Source organism: Varanus komodoensis, unplaced genomic scaffold (assembly GCF_004798865.1).
Source record: "Varanus komodoensis strain SLA01 unplaced genomic scaffold, ASM479886v1 scaffold10, whole genome shotgun sequence".
Taxonomy (NCBI): domain Eukaryota; kingdom Metazoa; phylum Chordata; class Lepidosauria; order Squamata; family Varanidae; genus Varanus; species Varanus komodoensis.
In genome coordinates, this window is record NW_025335269.1 from 23,830,367 (window position 1) to 23,842,938 (window position 12,572).

Consider the following 12,572-nt stretch of genomic DNA (forward strand, 5'->3'; position numbering starts at 1 on the left):
CCGGGGGGGGGGCGGGGGGAAGATGGGGCAAAGTATTTTACTGTGGTGTTATTTCAGCCCACAAGCTGGGGAAAAGTCCAAAATATGTACATAATTTATGTGACTCCCAGAACCAACCACATCATGCATGTGAGGCAATTTTTGGGTGCCACTTTGGATGCCACTTCTCTCCCTTTTTTCCTGAGCAGGCAGCAGGCTTTTCACAGGGTGTTGCTACAAGGAGCTGAAAAGTCCTCATGTGGACACAGGATGACACACATCACAATTTGGATAATGGCCAAAAGGGCCGAGAAGATCAGTGCTGATGAATGGAAAATTGTTCTATGCGCACACAAAAGAGAGATGTACTGTTGGTCCATCGCTGAAACTTGTTATGTATGGTCATAGCCAGAACACAAAGGAGCTTTTGCTCAGGGGCGGAGCATGCGCTTGACATGCAGAAGAACCCACATTCTATCTCCAGCATTTCCAGGTGGGCCCAGAAAATCTGCTTGAAACCTGGAGGGTTGCTACCAGGCAGGGTCAACAATAACTGGCCTGGAAGGACCAAATGTCTGAATCATTGTACAGCTGTTTCTGATGTCCCTGTGGTTGGGACCAAGTTTTGAATTCCATACATGGTTGGAGAAAGAAGGGAAGGAAGCACTCACAGGTACAAGATGCATGGAGTAACAGAAAGAAAGTCAGAAGAATTGCTTTAGTTCTTTCATTTAAATACTTCTGATTTATTTTATGTAATACCCTGCTGAATTATTTACATATTTTTCTTATTTTCTTGAAAAATGTTACTTTTTGTACCTTAATGAGTGTTATGCCAATGGCATTCTTGGCTACACGCCCAGTGATCTCATTGCAGATTTTTTGAATGAACTGGTGGGGAATGACGAAAACTAACAAGTCCGCATCCTGCACAGCATCAGTCAGGTTTGGAATAGCAACCTACAGAAAAATATTCAGACAAGAAAGAAGGGGAGGTGAAAAACAAAGAATTTATCTCTCAAGTGCCAAGCCTTAATTTTAAATGGATTCTTCATTTTGTCTGCTGAAATTGTACCTTAATGGTTGAAAACATAAGCCTTCAAACTAAATAAACTAAACATATGTTGAACCAAATATGCCAAAATGCCTTTTTGCATGCTTCTACCAACCAGCTGAAGTGCAAAGTTACTTTATACAGCAAAAAAACTAAGATCAGCATATTCAACTGACAGTAAGAGCAAATTTTAAGTAAAAAGGCAGAAGTAACTTTAGAATGTATTCCTGGCCAATGCAGTTTAGCAAATCAATTTTTGACAGCTCTGCATTATTATTACTGCTGCTGCTGCTGCTACTACTACTAGGATTAATTTCATTTCTATAGCACCTGTTGCTGAAACACTTTGGGCAGTTTATAACAAAGACAGACAAAAATAAAAAGTCACATTTTGTACCTGGGAAATGCAATATTTCTTATGATACAAAAAGGTTACTACTTCCTAAATGGCTATAACAATTCCTGTTTGGGTGGGATGCAGAGGTTCAGACCATTCAAAGGGCTGGACGCTGGCTTTGTCTTCTGCAAGAGCAAGGGCTCCTCTTGAGGAAACATCTAACAAATTTGTGGGGGGGTGGAGGAACTTCCTTCCCTCACATATCACAACTCACCCCATTCAGCACCCTCTGCGTGGCATTTTCAGGGTGCTAGAAGGAACATCATGGGGACAGGGCAGGGAAATCCATTCCCGTCAATGCAGCTGATCCAACATAAATTTGGATCTTACCCAAGGTATGGGGTAACTCCCTCTTTCCCCTCCTGCCCTCCTCCAGGTCCCAGAAAATCAAATGGAAAAAGTGTGGGAGGGGATACAGAGTTGGGGTAATCACATCCTTCCCTTCCATTCATGGAAGCTTCCCATCATCCCGAGTCCTTTCTGCAACGAACATGTTCTTTGATGCACTGAAGGGCAAGTTGCATTCTACTTCTTATGACGAGTGTCCACCAGGCTTTCAAAACTCGACAAACAGCACACATGAATGAAAACTGTGCCTTTGCTTCATCTCTTCCTTTCCCCACAAGCCATTCTAAGAACTAAGGCAAAACCATGATCTGAAGGGGTATGTTAGGTGGATCCAACCTCTCATGCATGACTACCAGCATGGTTCCCTTGTCAGACTGAAGAGCAGATACAAGTTGCTAGATTATAAACTGTATCAGTCCCATTAGCTTCAAAGCTGTTTGCCAGGTGGCAACTGAGTGGAGGTGATGAGTGGCTGGAGACGTACAAGCCCAAAGCCAACTGAGCTTGCTGAATGAGAGGGGCTGTAATGTGGGTCCTGTCCCATTCCAAGCCTTACCACATTCTCTGGTAGCTTGTATCCAGGGAGATATTTCACATTTTCATGGTCATGATTTATGATATCTGTCAATTTTCTTCCATTAATGGTTTCTTCAAAAACCCACATCTTCACTGTTGGGGCAAACGTCTGTAGTGCTTTTACATTATTGCCTATTATTCTAGCTACAGCAGATCCCCTGCAAAGAGAGAAGGAGGGAAGGATTACATTTGGCCAAAGATGCCAGGTTAAGACCAAGGAAGCAAATTTTAGTACACAGGCTATGAATCCATTTACCTTTTAGAAAATCTAAAATCAAGGGATTCCAGTAAAAGGGAAATGCAAGTATGACTGTTCATTTAAGCTGCTTTTTCTTCACCACATGGCATTCAAATTCTGTTAGGATTCAGGCTAGGTTATTTGTGCTTTTGGTCTCTTTCAAATCAATGAAATGGGTTGGCAATGACTATGTTGTCCCACTGTTTCCATCAGGACACGTTTTATTTCAAAATATATACTGTGCTCACCCCAATTCCAGAAACTCAAAGCCACTTCCAATGAAATATACACAGAGTAAAACCAAATCCACAAAGTTCAGTCAGCAATCATGAGAAACTATCCATTCATATTGAGAAAAACCTACAGGATCCATAAACAGAAACTCATAATGCAACCTCCAAAACTCACAAAGGCACAGAGAAAAGAAAAAAATCTTATCATAGTCCTAACAAGGTGAGAAATAATTTTCAGCTGAAGGCCTTCTTAAATGGCCAAGTTTTGGTCAAACACCTATACGAAATCTCCAACTTGGCACCCTCCAGTGCTTAAGACTACAACTTCTAGCATTCTTGAGCATTACCCTCTTTCGGGACTCCTGCCTAGAAATTTTTACATGAGTTGTAGCAAAATTAGAAACAGAAGTAATCCAATAGTCACAACGATGACTTGCATGGATAATCAAACAATGTACTAAAGGTGCACAGAGTGCCAGCATAGCTTCCATTACTATCAACTGCCAAAAATCAAGAAAGCAGTAACAGATAATTCATCAACATTTCACAATGCTGGGGAAGAGATGACATCGTAGGTTATCTACGCTGCATATGCAACCCCCTAAAATAGACCATGGGTTACGTGAGGGTTGTTTAACTCCCCCTCCCCCCATAACCCATGCTCTCTGGGTGCACATGACACAACAACCCCTGAATGGGAGTGGCATATTCATCATGGGGGCCACAGCCACCATTTATACCTTAAATACCTCATTGTGGGCTGCCACGTCATGTGTCAAACTTTGTGTATAAGGGACATGAAAGCTGTTTGTTATATTTTAATTGGGATAGTGCAGTCTCTTGGTTATGAGAAGTGGCCAACAAAACCCAGGCAGGGTAATTATACATTTGTTCATATACTCCTAGGATATAATACAATTATGTTGCCTGGCAGGATAAAAATGTAATCAATGAATGTTTTACTATTTCATTCCCGAGATGTTAGATGGACATTTGTGGTTACTAAGCTGCTCGAGCTGAAGCTGAGTGGTTTCTTGTTTTACAACAGAACAGAAGCAAAACACAAACCTGGAATTCTTTGCTAGATGGACAAGCATGTACAAAAACCAAGGAGGCTTCTATTTAATTTGAAAACCAGTTGGTATTTGATTTTATATAAATAAAGTTACAGACTATATGCAAGCAGGCCAGAGTTTGTTAAAAGTCAAGCAGAATCAACTTGTAATACACAGTGGAGAACATTAGGACTGAGGGCCAAATCCAGCCACCTGCGATCAGAATATGGTCTTCTGGGTTTTCCCAAAATGGTCACATCCCCTTATCTTGCCCTCTGTTTCTCAAGTTCCAGTGACTGGAAGGTTTCCCAGGTTTTCCCCCTCCTCTACTAAAGGTTGAAATGCATCTCCTAAGGCTTAGTTACAGGGAGTAAGCTTTTTAAACTAAAATATGCTGGTATGTTTCGCTCCTGCCCCATTTGGATTCCATTCTGCTCACCTTCCAAATGCATTCCCACCTCCAAGAGCTTGGCCAAAACAGAATTTGGCCCTAAGACTGAAAAGGTCCAATACTACTGCTATAAGGCATTGTTATGTGTCCTTGGGAAAAACCTGGACCCCTATGACTTGGGACAAGAGTGGATGTGATGCCATTCATGCAGTGAGATTTTGTGTGAACCTAGGGTGCCTTTAAGGCATTAAACTAAACAATATGACAGAACAATATGACACCAGCATTTACTAAAATCAGATGGGGCCTTCATATTGCTCAAACATTTCATTGGACCTATCAATGTTCGCAGAGTGCCAGGAGAACTTTCAAGTTGCATCCAGGCAAAAAAGGAAGGTCACTTTGAAGATAGTCAAAGCTGTTGTAGGAGGAGGGCTGAGCTGGCAACTAGTTTGTTTTTAGATTTGCAAAAGGAATTCCTCTATTTATAATCCTGTCCCAACATACTCTTGTTCAGCCTCTGATCTTTTACACATTACTGTTTCCGTCAACAGCAAACTGTAGACAAGGGTTAGTATCTCAGTTTCACTGAAAAATACACTTTTCCCCTTTCAATTCTTTGGGTACACCCAGCAGGGGACAACTCCTATACAATAAGCCTTCTGACTGCATATCTGCATTTTGAATCAATCTTCAAACACAGGGCTGTCCTAATAAAAGCTATTCTGTAAATTTTGCTTTACTAGGCCAGTATGGCAACTGAAGCAATAAACGAAACAGTCAGCATTATGAAATGTTAATTAAATGCTGGGAAACCGTGGAAGGTCTTGCACTGAAGTGGCAGGGAAGTGTGGGAGAAAAGTTATTTAGGGTGCAATCCAATGGGGCGGTCCGTTACTCTCCAAACTTGGAACACTGCAGGCATCACATGCAGCATGGAAAAAGTATGGAAGGGAAGGTCACCTTTGTGCACCTGTCACTCTACAAAGCAGCTAAATGGCTGATTTTGGCCGTTTCCTTGTGACACTTTGGAGGGTGTATTCTGGAAGTTGCAGAAGGTTTTCCTCTCAAAACATGCAATCAGTCTAAGATAGCGATCCTACAGTCCATGGGCAAGTTATCCAGGCACCATTGGATGGCTCTTAGAACTATTCCAACCTTGGAAAAGAGTTGGAGAGCAGACTGCCAACTCCTTCCTCTTGCAGGCAGTACGGAGAGGATCACACCAGTGATCTTGGATGAGGAGGTGTTCCAGTGAGCAGAAAGAAGAAGAAAATGTAGAGTCCAGGATGACAAGTTATACTGAGCATCCTCCAGCCATGCCCCTCCAAAACACCATCACTAGAGCTGCTGAAAAGCCCATCTAGTATAAATCACCCCTTCTCTGGCCCCATCGGGATCAGCCTGGCAAGGTGCAGGAAACCCAAGGCCTCAAAGTTCAAGGTCTCCAGAGTAATGAAGCTGCAACTGATAGATTTTTATGCAAAACATAATCTTGTATTATGAAGAACTATAAAGAAAGTCTCTAAGGAGCCAGAGGATTCCATCTATATTTTTGTCTGTAAAATAATATAAGAAAACCATTTAAAGCCCAATCCTATGCTCCTTTAAGACAGAAAAATCTGCAGTCACTCCCACCATTGCTAGAAGCTGTAGGACATTTTTCCTGCATAGAATTGCACCCTAAATGTACCACACTCTTTCATCAACTCATTAAATGTAGTGTATGTTTTTGTCATTCTACTTTAAAAAGAAAGCATTGAAAATTGTTAAGTTCTCACTGGTATGCTGCCTGAAAAAATAGGGAATCTTGTATTCAGAGGTTTGTAAAACTTTTACAACAGAGAAAAGATTATTGTAATTGTGTTAAAGGTTCTGCTCTCTGTTTCAGAATCATAAAGTAGATAAGACATCCATGCTAAAGAAATGGCCACACCCTTAGAGTCATACATTGCAAAAACCAGATAATGATTACTGATTCATTGAAGCCAACAGTATTGCATTCTTGTACAACCAGTACAGGAACGCAAGGTTGTAAAATAGCAGATCACCTCATCCCCTTTCCACATTCCCTAATGCTGAACGCAGTCTGCTAAGCTTGGAAGCTCTGTCTAAAATGCTGCCAACCACTTGTGCACCAGGTTGCAAAAGTAAGTCCATATTTATGCAAATTTGAACCTGGATTCATGTAAACCCATGTCCTTCAGGCAAGAAAGTCAGTCCTAATCCAGCACAGACAACACATTTAGCCATCTGGATGACCTGCCACTGATAATGCAGAAGGTCTTCCGACTGGCATAAGGTGCAGGTTCGATTAAAAATATCCCATACTGGCATCCACACAGAAGTTTTACAAAGTATCAAGCAGGTGCAGGGATGCACTTTGTTCAACCAAAGCAGGTGGAATAGAACCCAGGAGCATATCAAGTAATGAACAAGGCCATTCTTGCTTTTTCTAAAAGCACTATGAAGACTCCAAAACCACTGTGAAAGATTCTCCACAAAGTTAACACGTATTAAAATCTGGTTTTACTCAGAGATGGGCAACCTGTGGCCCTCCAGATGCTGAACTGACACTCCTATCAGACTGAGCCAGCACAGGTAATGAGTAGGGGTGACAGGAGTTGCAATTCAACGTCTGGAGGGCGCAAGTTGTCCAGCCTTTCAGAAATGGCATACTCCATGGCTCCCACTGCAGTCACATCTTGTTTGAGGGCTGGCAACAAAAGTTTGGTTGGCCGTTGTGGGATCAGAATGCTGCACTAGATAGGCCTTTGGTCTTATCCAACAAGGTTCTTCTTATGCTCTCACGAAAAACAATTAAACCAAAGCCAAGCAACTTTTGCTAAACATGACCAATGGAACCCTCCAGATACAGACAGACACATGAACAAGAACTGTGGGGTACTGTGGAGCCATGTGCTCACCTTTTCCTCAATGTGTAAACTAAGCACATGGACAGGTGGGGGGAATACCTCAGCTGAATCCTGCATGTTTGTTTGCTTAATCAAAGCATTTTTGTCCTAACCTTTAGCTAAAAAGGTGCCCTGGAAAGGGACAATTCCAAAGGAAATAGGAAATAGGATGGAGGAGGGGGAGGAGGAGGAGGAGAAAAAAGCTCAGCCATGGTGGGTACAAAGTCTAGATGCATGTAGTTGCATGGTTTACTGGGAACCTTGGCCACATCACAGTTCTTGATTACAAATGGTGCCATACCTGATTGACTCTGCTCTCACCTTTGGCTAAACAGGCAAAGGTTAATGGACACGTAGTGTTGGAAATGAGACTAGCTGGCACAGCATCACCCTCTCCACACTTGTTCAACCTATACATGAAAGACAACAGGAAAACAGGGCCAGGTCCCCAGTCCTAAGTCCATATATCACAAACAGAGTGTGTGCTCGGAGCCCATTCATCACTGCAGCCAAACACGGAGTGACTGGGACCAGAATCAGCTGGTGAGATGCTCCAATTGCATTCAGTGCATACTTGAAGATTATGGATAGGGTGCCTTAAAAGGAAGGGCACAATCAATCCTATGCATGTTTAGACAGAAAAAAACTCCCCAACTGCCAGCATGGCCCTAACCAGTACAGCTTTTTTCCTATAAGAACTAAATTGTGAAATAGAAATGAATGAAAATTAATTTTTGTACAAAGAAAAAATATATTTTGTGCATTTGTTTTGTTAAAATTAAAATATAAAAATGACTTAAATATCTTTAAAACAGACAGTCCCTTCTTCCACTTTCTACCTCACATTAGCAGTTCAAAGCTCAATCCTATACATGTTTAGACTGAAAAAAGGCCTCTAATTTCTAGCACACCCCAACCAGCATAGTTTTTTTTCCAGTCTAATCGTACACCCAATTAAGGGGTTGTTTTAAAGAGTTTTAAGCCAAATGATGTATTTTACTTCTAATAAAATAAAGCATAAAATAAAAACCAATAAATAAAACTTTTTATTTTATACCTCAGTTCCCTTTCACCCATTTAGATTTCACAATTCAAAATTACAGAGACAGGCAACACAGGATTGAGTTTAAGTTGTTCTTCATGGGAAAAGACTGTGGGAAGTATAAGTAGTATTATACAACAAACTTGCCTTGTTTGTAACTGGAGTATCTAACAAGTTAGGAACACAAACAGTAAGAACGTGATCATGCCACAGAAGGTGAGGCATGCATAAGACTGAGTAGTCAGTCTATCTGTCAAAGATAGATCTGGCACTGCATTCATCTCGCTGTACAGCATTCCAGAGCTTATTCGTCCAGCAGCTCTTTGGCACTAAACTGAATGTACGGGATACCACAGTGCAAAGGAAGCAAGACCCAGAACGAGGTCCAAATACATACCTGGTCCACTGGTGACCTTGGGCCAGGCATTCTTTTATTATTGCATTTCATTTATACCCCACCTTTCTTCCTCTTAAAAGGAACCCAAGATGACTTACCAGGTTCCCCTCCTCTCCATTTTGTTCTCACAGCAACCCTGCGAGGTAGGTTAAGTTGAGAGTGAGTGACTGGCCCAAAGTCACCCAGTGAGCTCCATGGTCAAGGGGGAATTAGAACCCCGTTCTCCCAAGTCCCCAGTCCAACGCTCTAAGCACTGTACCACACTGCCTCTAAAACTGACCTACTTCACAAAGTTATTGCAAAGGTTAAAAGTGGGGGGCTATAAATATAATGAAGAATTGTGCTGTTTCTGCAAGGGGTTAGATGAGCTTTGCATTGGCTTTGCATTTGCTCCACCCGTGCCAATTTGGCGAGCCTTTCTAACTCTCCATGCACAGTATCTTGCCCTGCAAATGTTCCCAGACTGTAACTCCCATCACCCCCCACCAATGGCTAAGCTCGCTAGGACTGATAGGAACTACACTCCAGCAGCATCTGGAAAGCCACAAATTGCTCACCTATCCGCCTCATAAACAGTCCTCTTCATTTACAATACTCATTTAATGTTGGCATCAGGTTTAAACCATCAGAAGGGAGAAGTATAATTATAATCATCATCATAGAGCAGATGCTTCAGACAGGTGACGCAGTCCTAAAAAACTAACCCGAGAGGGACAACCATGTTTCCTTTTTATTTACAAATGTGCACGACTCGGCTGAGAAAACAGGTTTGCAGAAGGCGAGGCGTGTATAACGGCTCTACCGTCCAACAAGGAAGAAGAGACTGCCTGTCCGCGCTGCCTTCCGTCTGGAGCGTCCCTTTTTATTTAGATAAAAAACCACCATTGCAAGGGGGTTAAAAGGGGATGGGATAGCGCTGGAAGCAGAAACGTCGGGTCCTGCCTGCTGGATCCAGACCTCAAAGCAACAGCATGACAAGGAAGCGCAGGTTGCTCCCGAACGCGCCCGTAAGCCCCGGCACTGACTGCCCCTCGCCTCTCCCTCACTCACCAGTTCCCAGAGCCCACGATGCACACTTTCAAGGGCGATGACGCAAGCGCCATTGCAAGCCGGCACCCCGCGGTCTAGCTCGCCGAAAGAAAAGCCCGAGGCAGCCCGCACTCCCAGCGCTTCCAATGGCGCTCAAGGAATCCTCCTCGGCCATGTAAAACCGAACCAGGCGGTGCGACCCCGCCTCCCGGCGCAGCCGGGGCATGCTGGGAATTGTAGTCCTCTTGCGACTTCGGCAGAGCCCCTAATCCTGCATTGTGGATAGGGATTTGCTGGGGCGGGAGTTAAAGAAGAGCTAAAATAAATCAGGGGTTACGGTCCTGTTAAATTGGCAACGTGGGTATACAACACTGGATCCCTGTGCGGCGCTATTTTGTCAGGGTGACGAACCTCACCATTCTAGCCGCGTCGTCTCAGCAGCAGGTTCTCATTGAATTCAGTGCGACTTACTTTGGAGCATGGGTCCTCAAACTATGGCCAGCAGGCGTATACGGCCCGCCGCAGAAGTTTTGGACTCACTCGGAGAAAACGATTTCCAAGCGAGTCCAAAAGCTCTGAGCTAGCGCAGGCGTTCTTTGTAACTGAACAGAGAGCCCTCGCCACCCCTCCATTGCATGTATATTCAGAGCGGGAATACGGAGCGGGAAATAGAAGAGAGGCAGGTGGAAGAGAAGGGGAGACGAAGACGAAGAAACTGAAAAAAGGTTTGAAAGTAAGAAAAACATAACTTTTTAAATCTTTTTAAATCTTTAATGATGCGAGCGTGGGGGGGGGGGAGGCTGAGTGGCCTTCTCCGAGGGAGTAAGCCAGGTGAAATACTTAGTATAGACCCCAGCTCTTGGATTATACTTTATTTAATGTTCTCTCTTTTGTTCTTTATCCACCGAGTATGAGAAAATAAAAAAAATCAATTGCCCTATTTCACAAACATTAAAGTATTTAAGTATTTCTATACCAGAGCGCTTGGTATGGTGTGGAACAGTTAAACTGCGTAGCAAGCATAACTAAATACAGTGGTACCTTGGCCCACAAAATTAATCCATTCCATGACCCAGATTGGTTGCAACCAGAGTCAAATTTCCCCATAAGGTTCAATGTAAATAAGGTCAATCCATTCTGTAAATATTTTTTTTTTAATCACAGGGAAATCGGGCAAGATGTCAGGCGCACTGTGGGGGCAGATGGGCGCGATGGTGGGAGCACTCGGAGTGGGGGATGGGTGCGACTGTCACCCAACGCGGAGTTTGCAACCTGAGGAAAAACTGTTCTGAAATTTCTGTTTGAGACCCGATTTGGTCATGAACTGAGGTGCTCATGAGCTGAGGTACCACTGTAATTGTAATGACTATAAAGAAAAGAAATGAGTAGGGGGCACAGAGCAGGGGTTGTGGAGACCATGGAGCCAAGATCTGCTTTTTTCATTTTATCCTATGGACAAGATAGAGACATAGTGTTATAGAAACAAAGAAGAGCGGCACAAATCTTGGGATCTGAAGAAACTGAAAGAAATGCTGAGCCTGAAAAGTCCACAACATTTTATGCTCAAGGAAAACAGGTATATGAACAAGTCAAAGCAAACAGCTAGATTCATCTTCCGCGAAGGATGGGCTAAATGATGAATTATGTTTTCTGTATTCCTACCTGTTTCTTATTTACTGTGGCAAAGAAGAAAGAAAGAACAGATTGGCAGAAGGGGCAGAAAGTGTATACCCTGGGGTGGTAAAGTTGCTTCCAAGAACCAGTTTGTAGTCCAAATTGTGTTGTGGGGAACAAATTATGCAGCTGGAATAAATTATTTAATATATTAATATTATTACATTACATAATATTATATATATTATTACATATATATATATAAAACCAAGATTGCATATATGTGGCACTCCAGTACTTGAGATAAGTCACAGCGTATGGGACTATACTATAACCCAATTTGCATTTATTTATGATTTACTCAGCTTCCCAGCTAATAATGGTTGTTGTTGGTGTTATTCACAGTGATTCAAGGTTGCAGTGCTCAAACGGTTTGGTAAGATTTGGCAAGGTGGTGCAGGGACTGCAGGTGGTGCAATGGTTTAAACCGCTGTGCTGCTGGGCTGGTTGATCAAAAGGTCGCCGGTTTGAATCTGCACAACAGGTTGAGCTCCTGTACTCTGTCCCAGCTCCTGCCAGCCTTGCAGTTTGAAAGAATGCAAATGCAAGTAGATAAAAAGGTACCACTTAACAGCGTTCCGTGCACTTTGGTGTTTAGTCACGCCGGCCACATGACCACGGAGACTGTCTGCGGACAAACGCTGGCTCCCTCTGCTAGGAAACGAAGATGAGCACCGCTCCCTAGAGTCAGGCATGACTGGACTTAATGTCAAAGGGAAACCTTTACCTTTACCTTTTTTAACCTGAGAGAACGGGGGGCTAGGGGGAAAGAAGCAGGGGAGTGGAGGGTAACAAAAGTAGCCATGAAAGGGTATAATACTGTACTGTAGTCCAATATCCAAGAGCATTTCTATCATCTTTCCTCAGGTATCAGTGAATGGATTTTTCTGTTATACTGAAGTGTCATGAAGGGGGACGGAGAGGGCCCCACAACATGAATGAAAGAGAGGGTAACCCTTCCCCTCCCAACTGTGATCTGGCTGGAAATCCCTCCCTCTCCCTGAGTGGCACTGAAATCTAGGGTTGGCACCAAAGGGTTATTTTTTTCCTAAGTTTAATTGCCAAACAAAGGTTTTCGGAGAGGAGTTCAATCTCTGCGAAACCCTTCTGTTAGCGGGTCTGGCAGAAGGGAAGCATCAAACCCTTCTGCTCCATTACTTCCATCAGTCCAAAGGCTTTGGAATAAAGTAAGATCCTGGGCTTTCCTAGTGACATGCACCAAAACTATCTTCAACCACAAAACG

General features: G+C 43.1%; 1 protein-coding gene across 1 annotated transcript in view; it reads right to left on the reverse strand.

The window, feature by feature from the left end:
* Positions 1–9,829, reverse strand: part of GPD1L (glycerol-3-phosphate dehydrogenase 1 like) — a 26,123-nt gene extending 16,294 nt beyond the window's left edge. Inside the window, exons 1-3 of the mRNA XM_044417417.1 lie at positions 9,676–9,829; positions 2,335–2,512; positions 799–939 (exon numbers count right to left, since the gene is read on the reverse strand). Coding sequence (XP_044273352.1) covers positions 799–939; positions 2,335–2,512; positions 9,676–9,728 — 372 coding nt within the window. The 5' untranslated portion in view covers positions 9,729–9,829. The remainder of the gene's footprint in view (positions 1–798; positions 940–2,334; positions 2,513–9,675) is intronic.
* Positions 9,830–12,572: the final 2,743 nt, after the last annotated feature.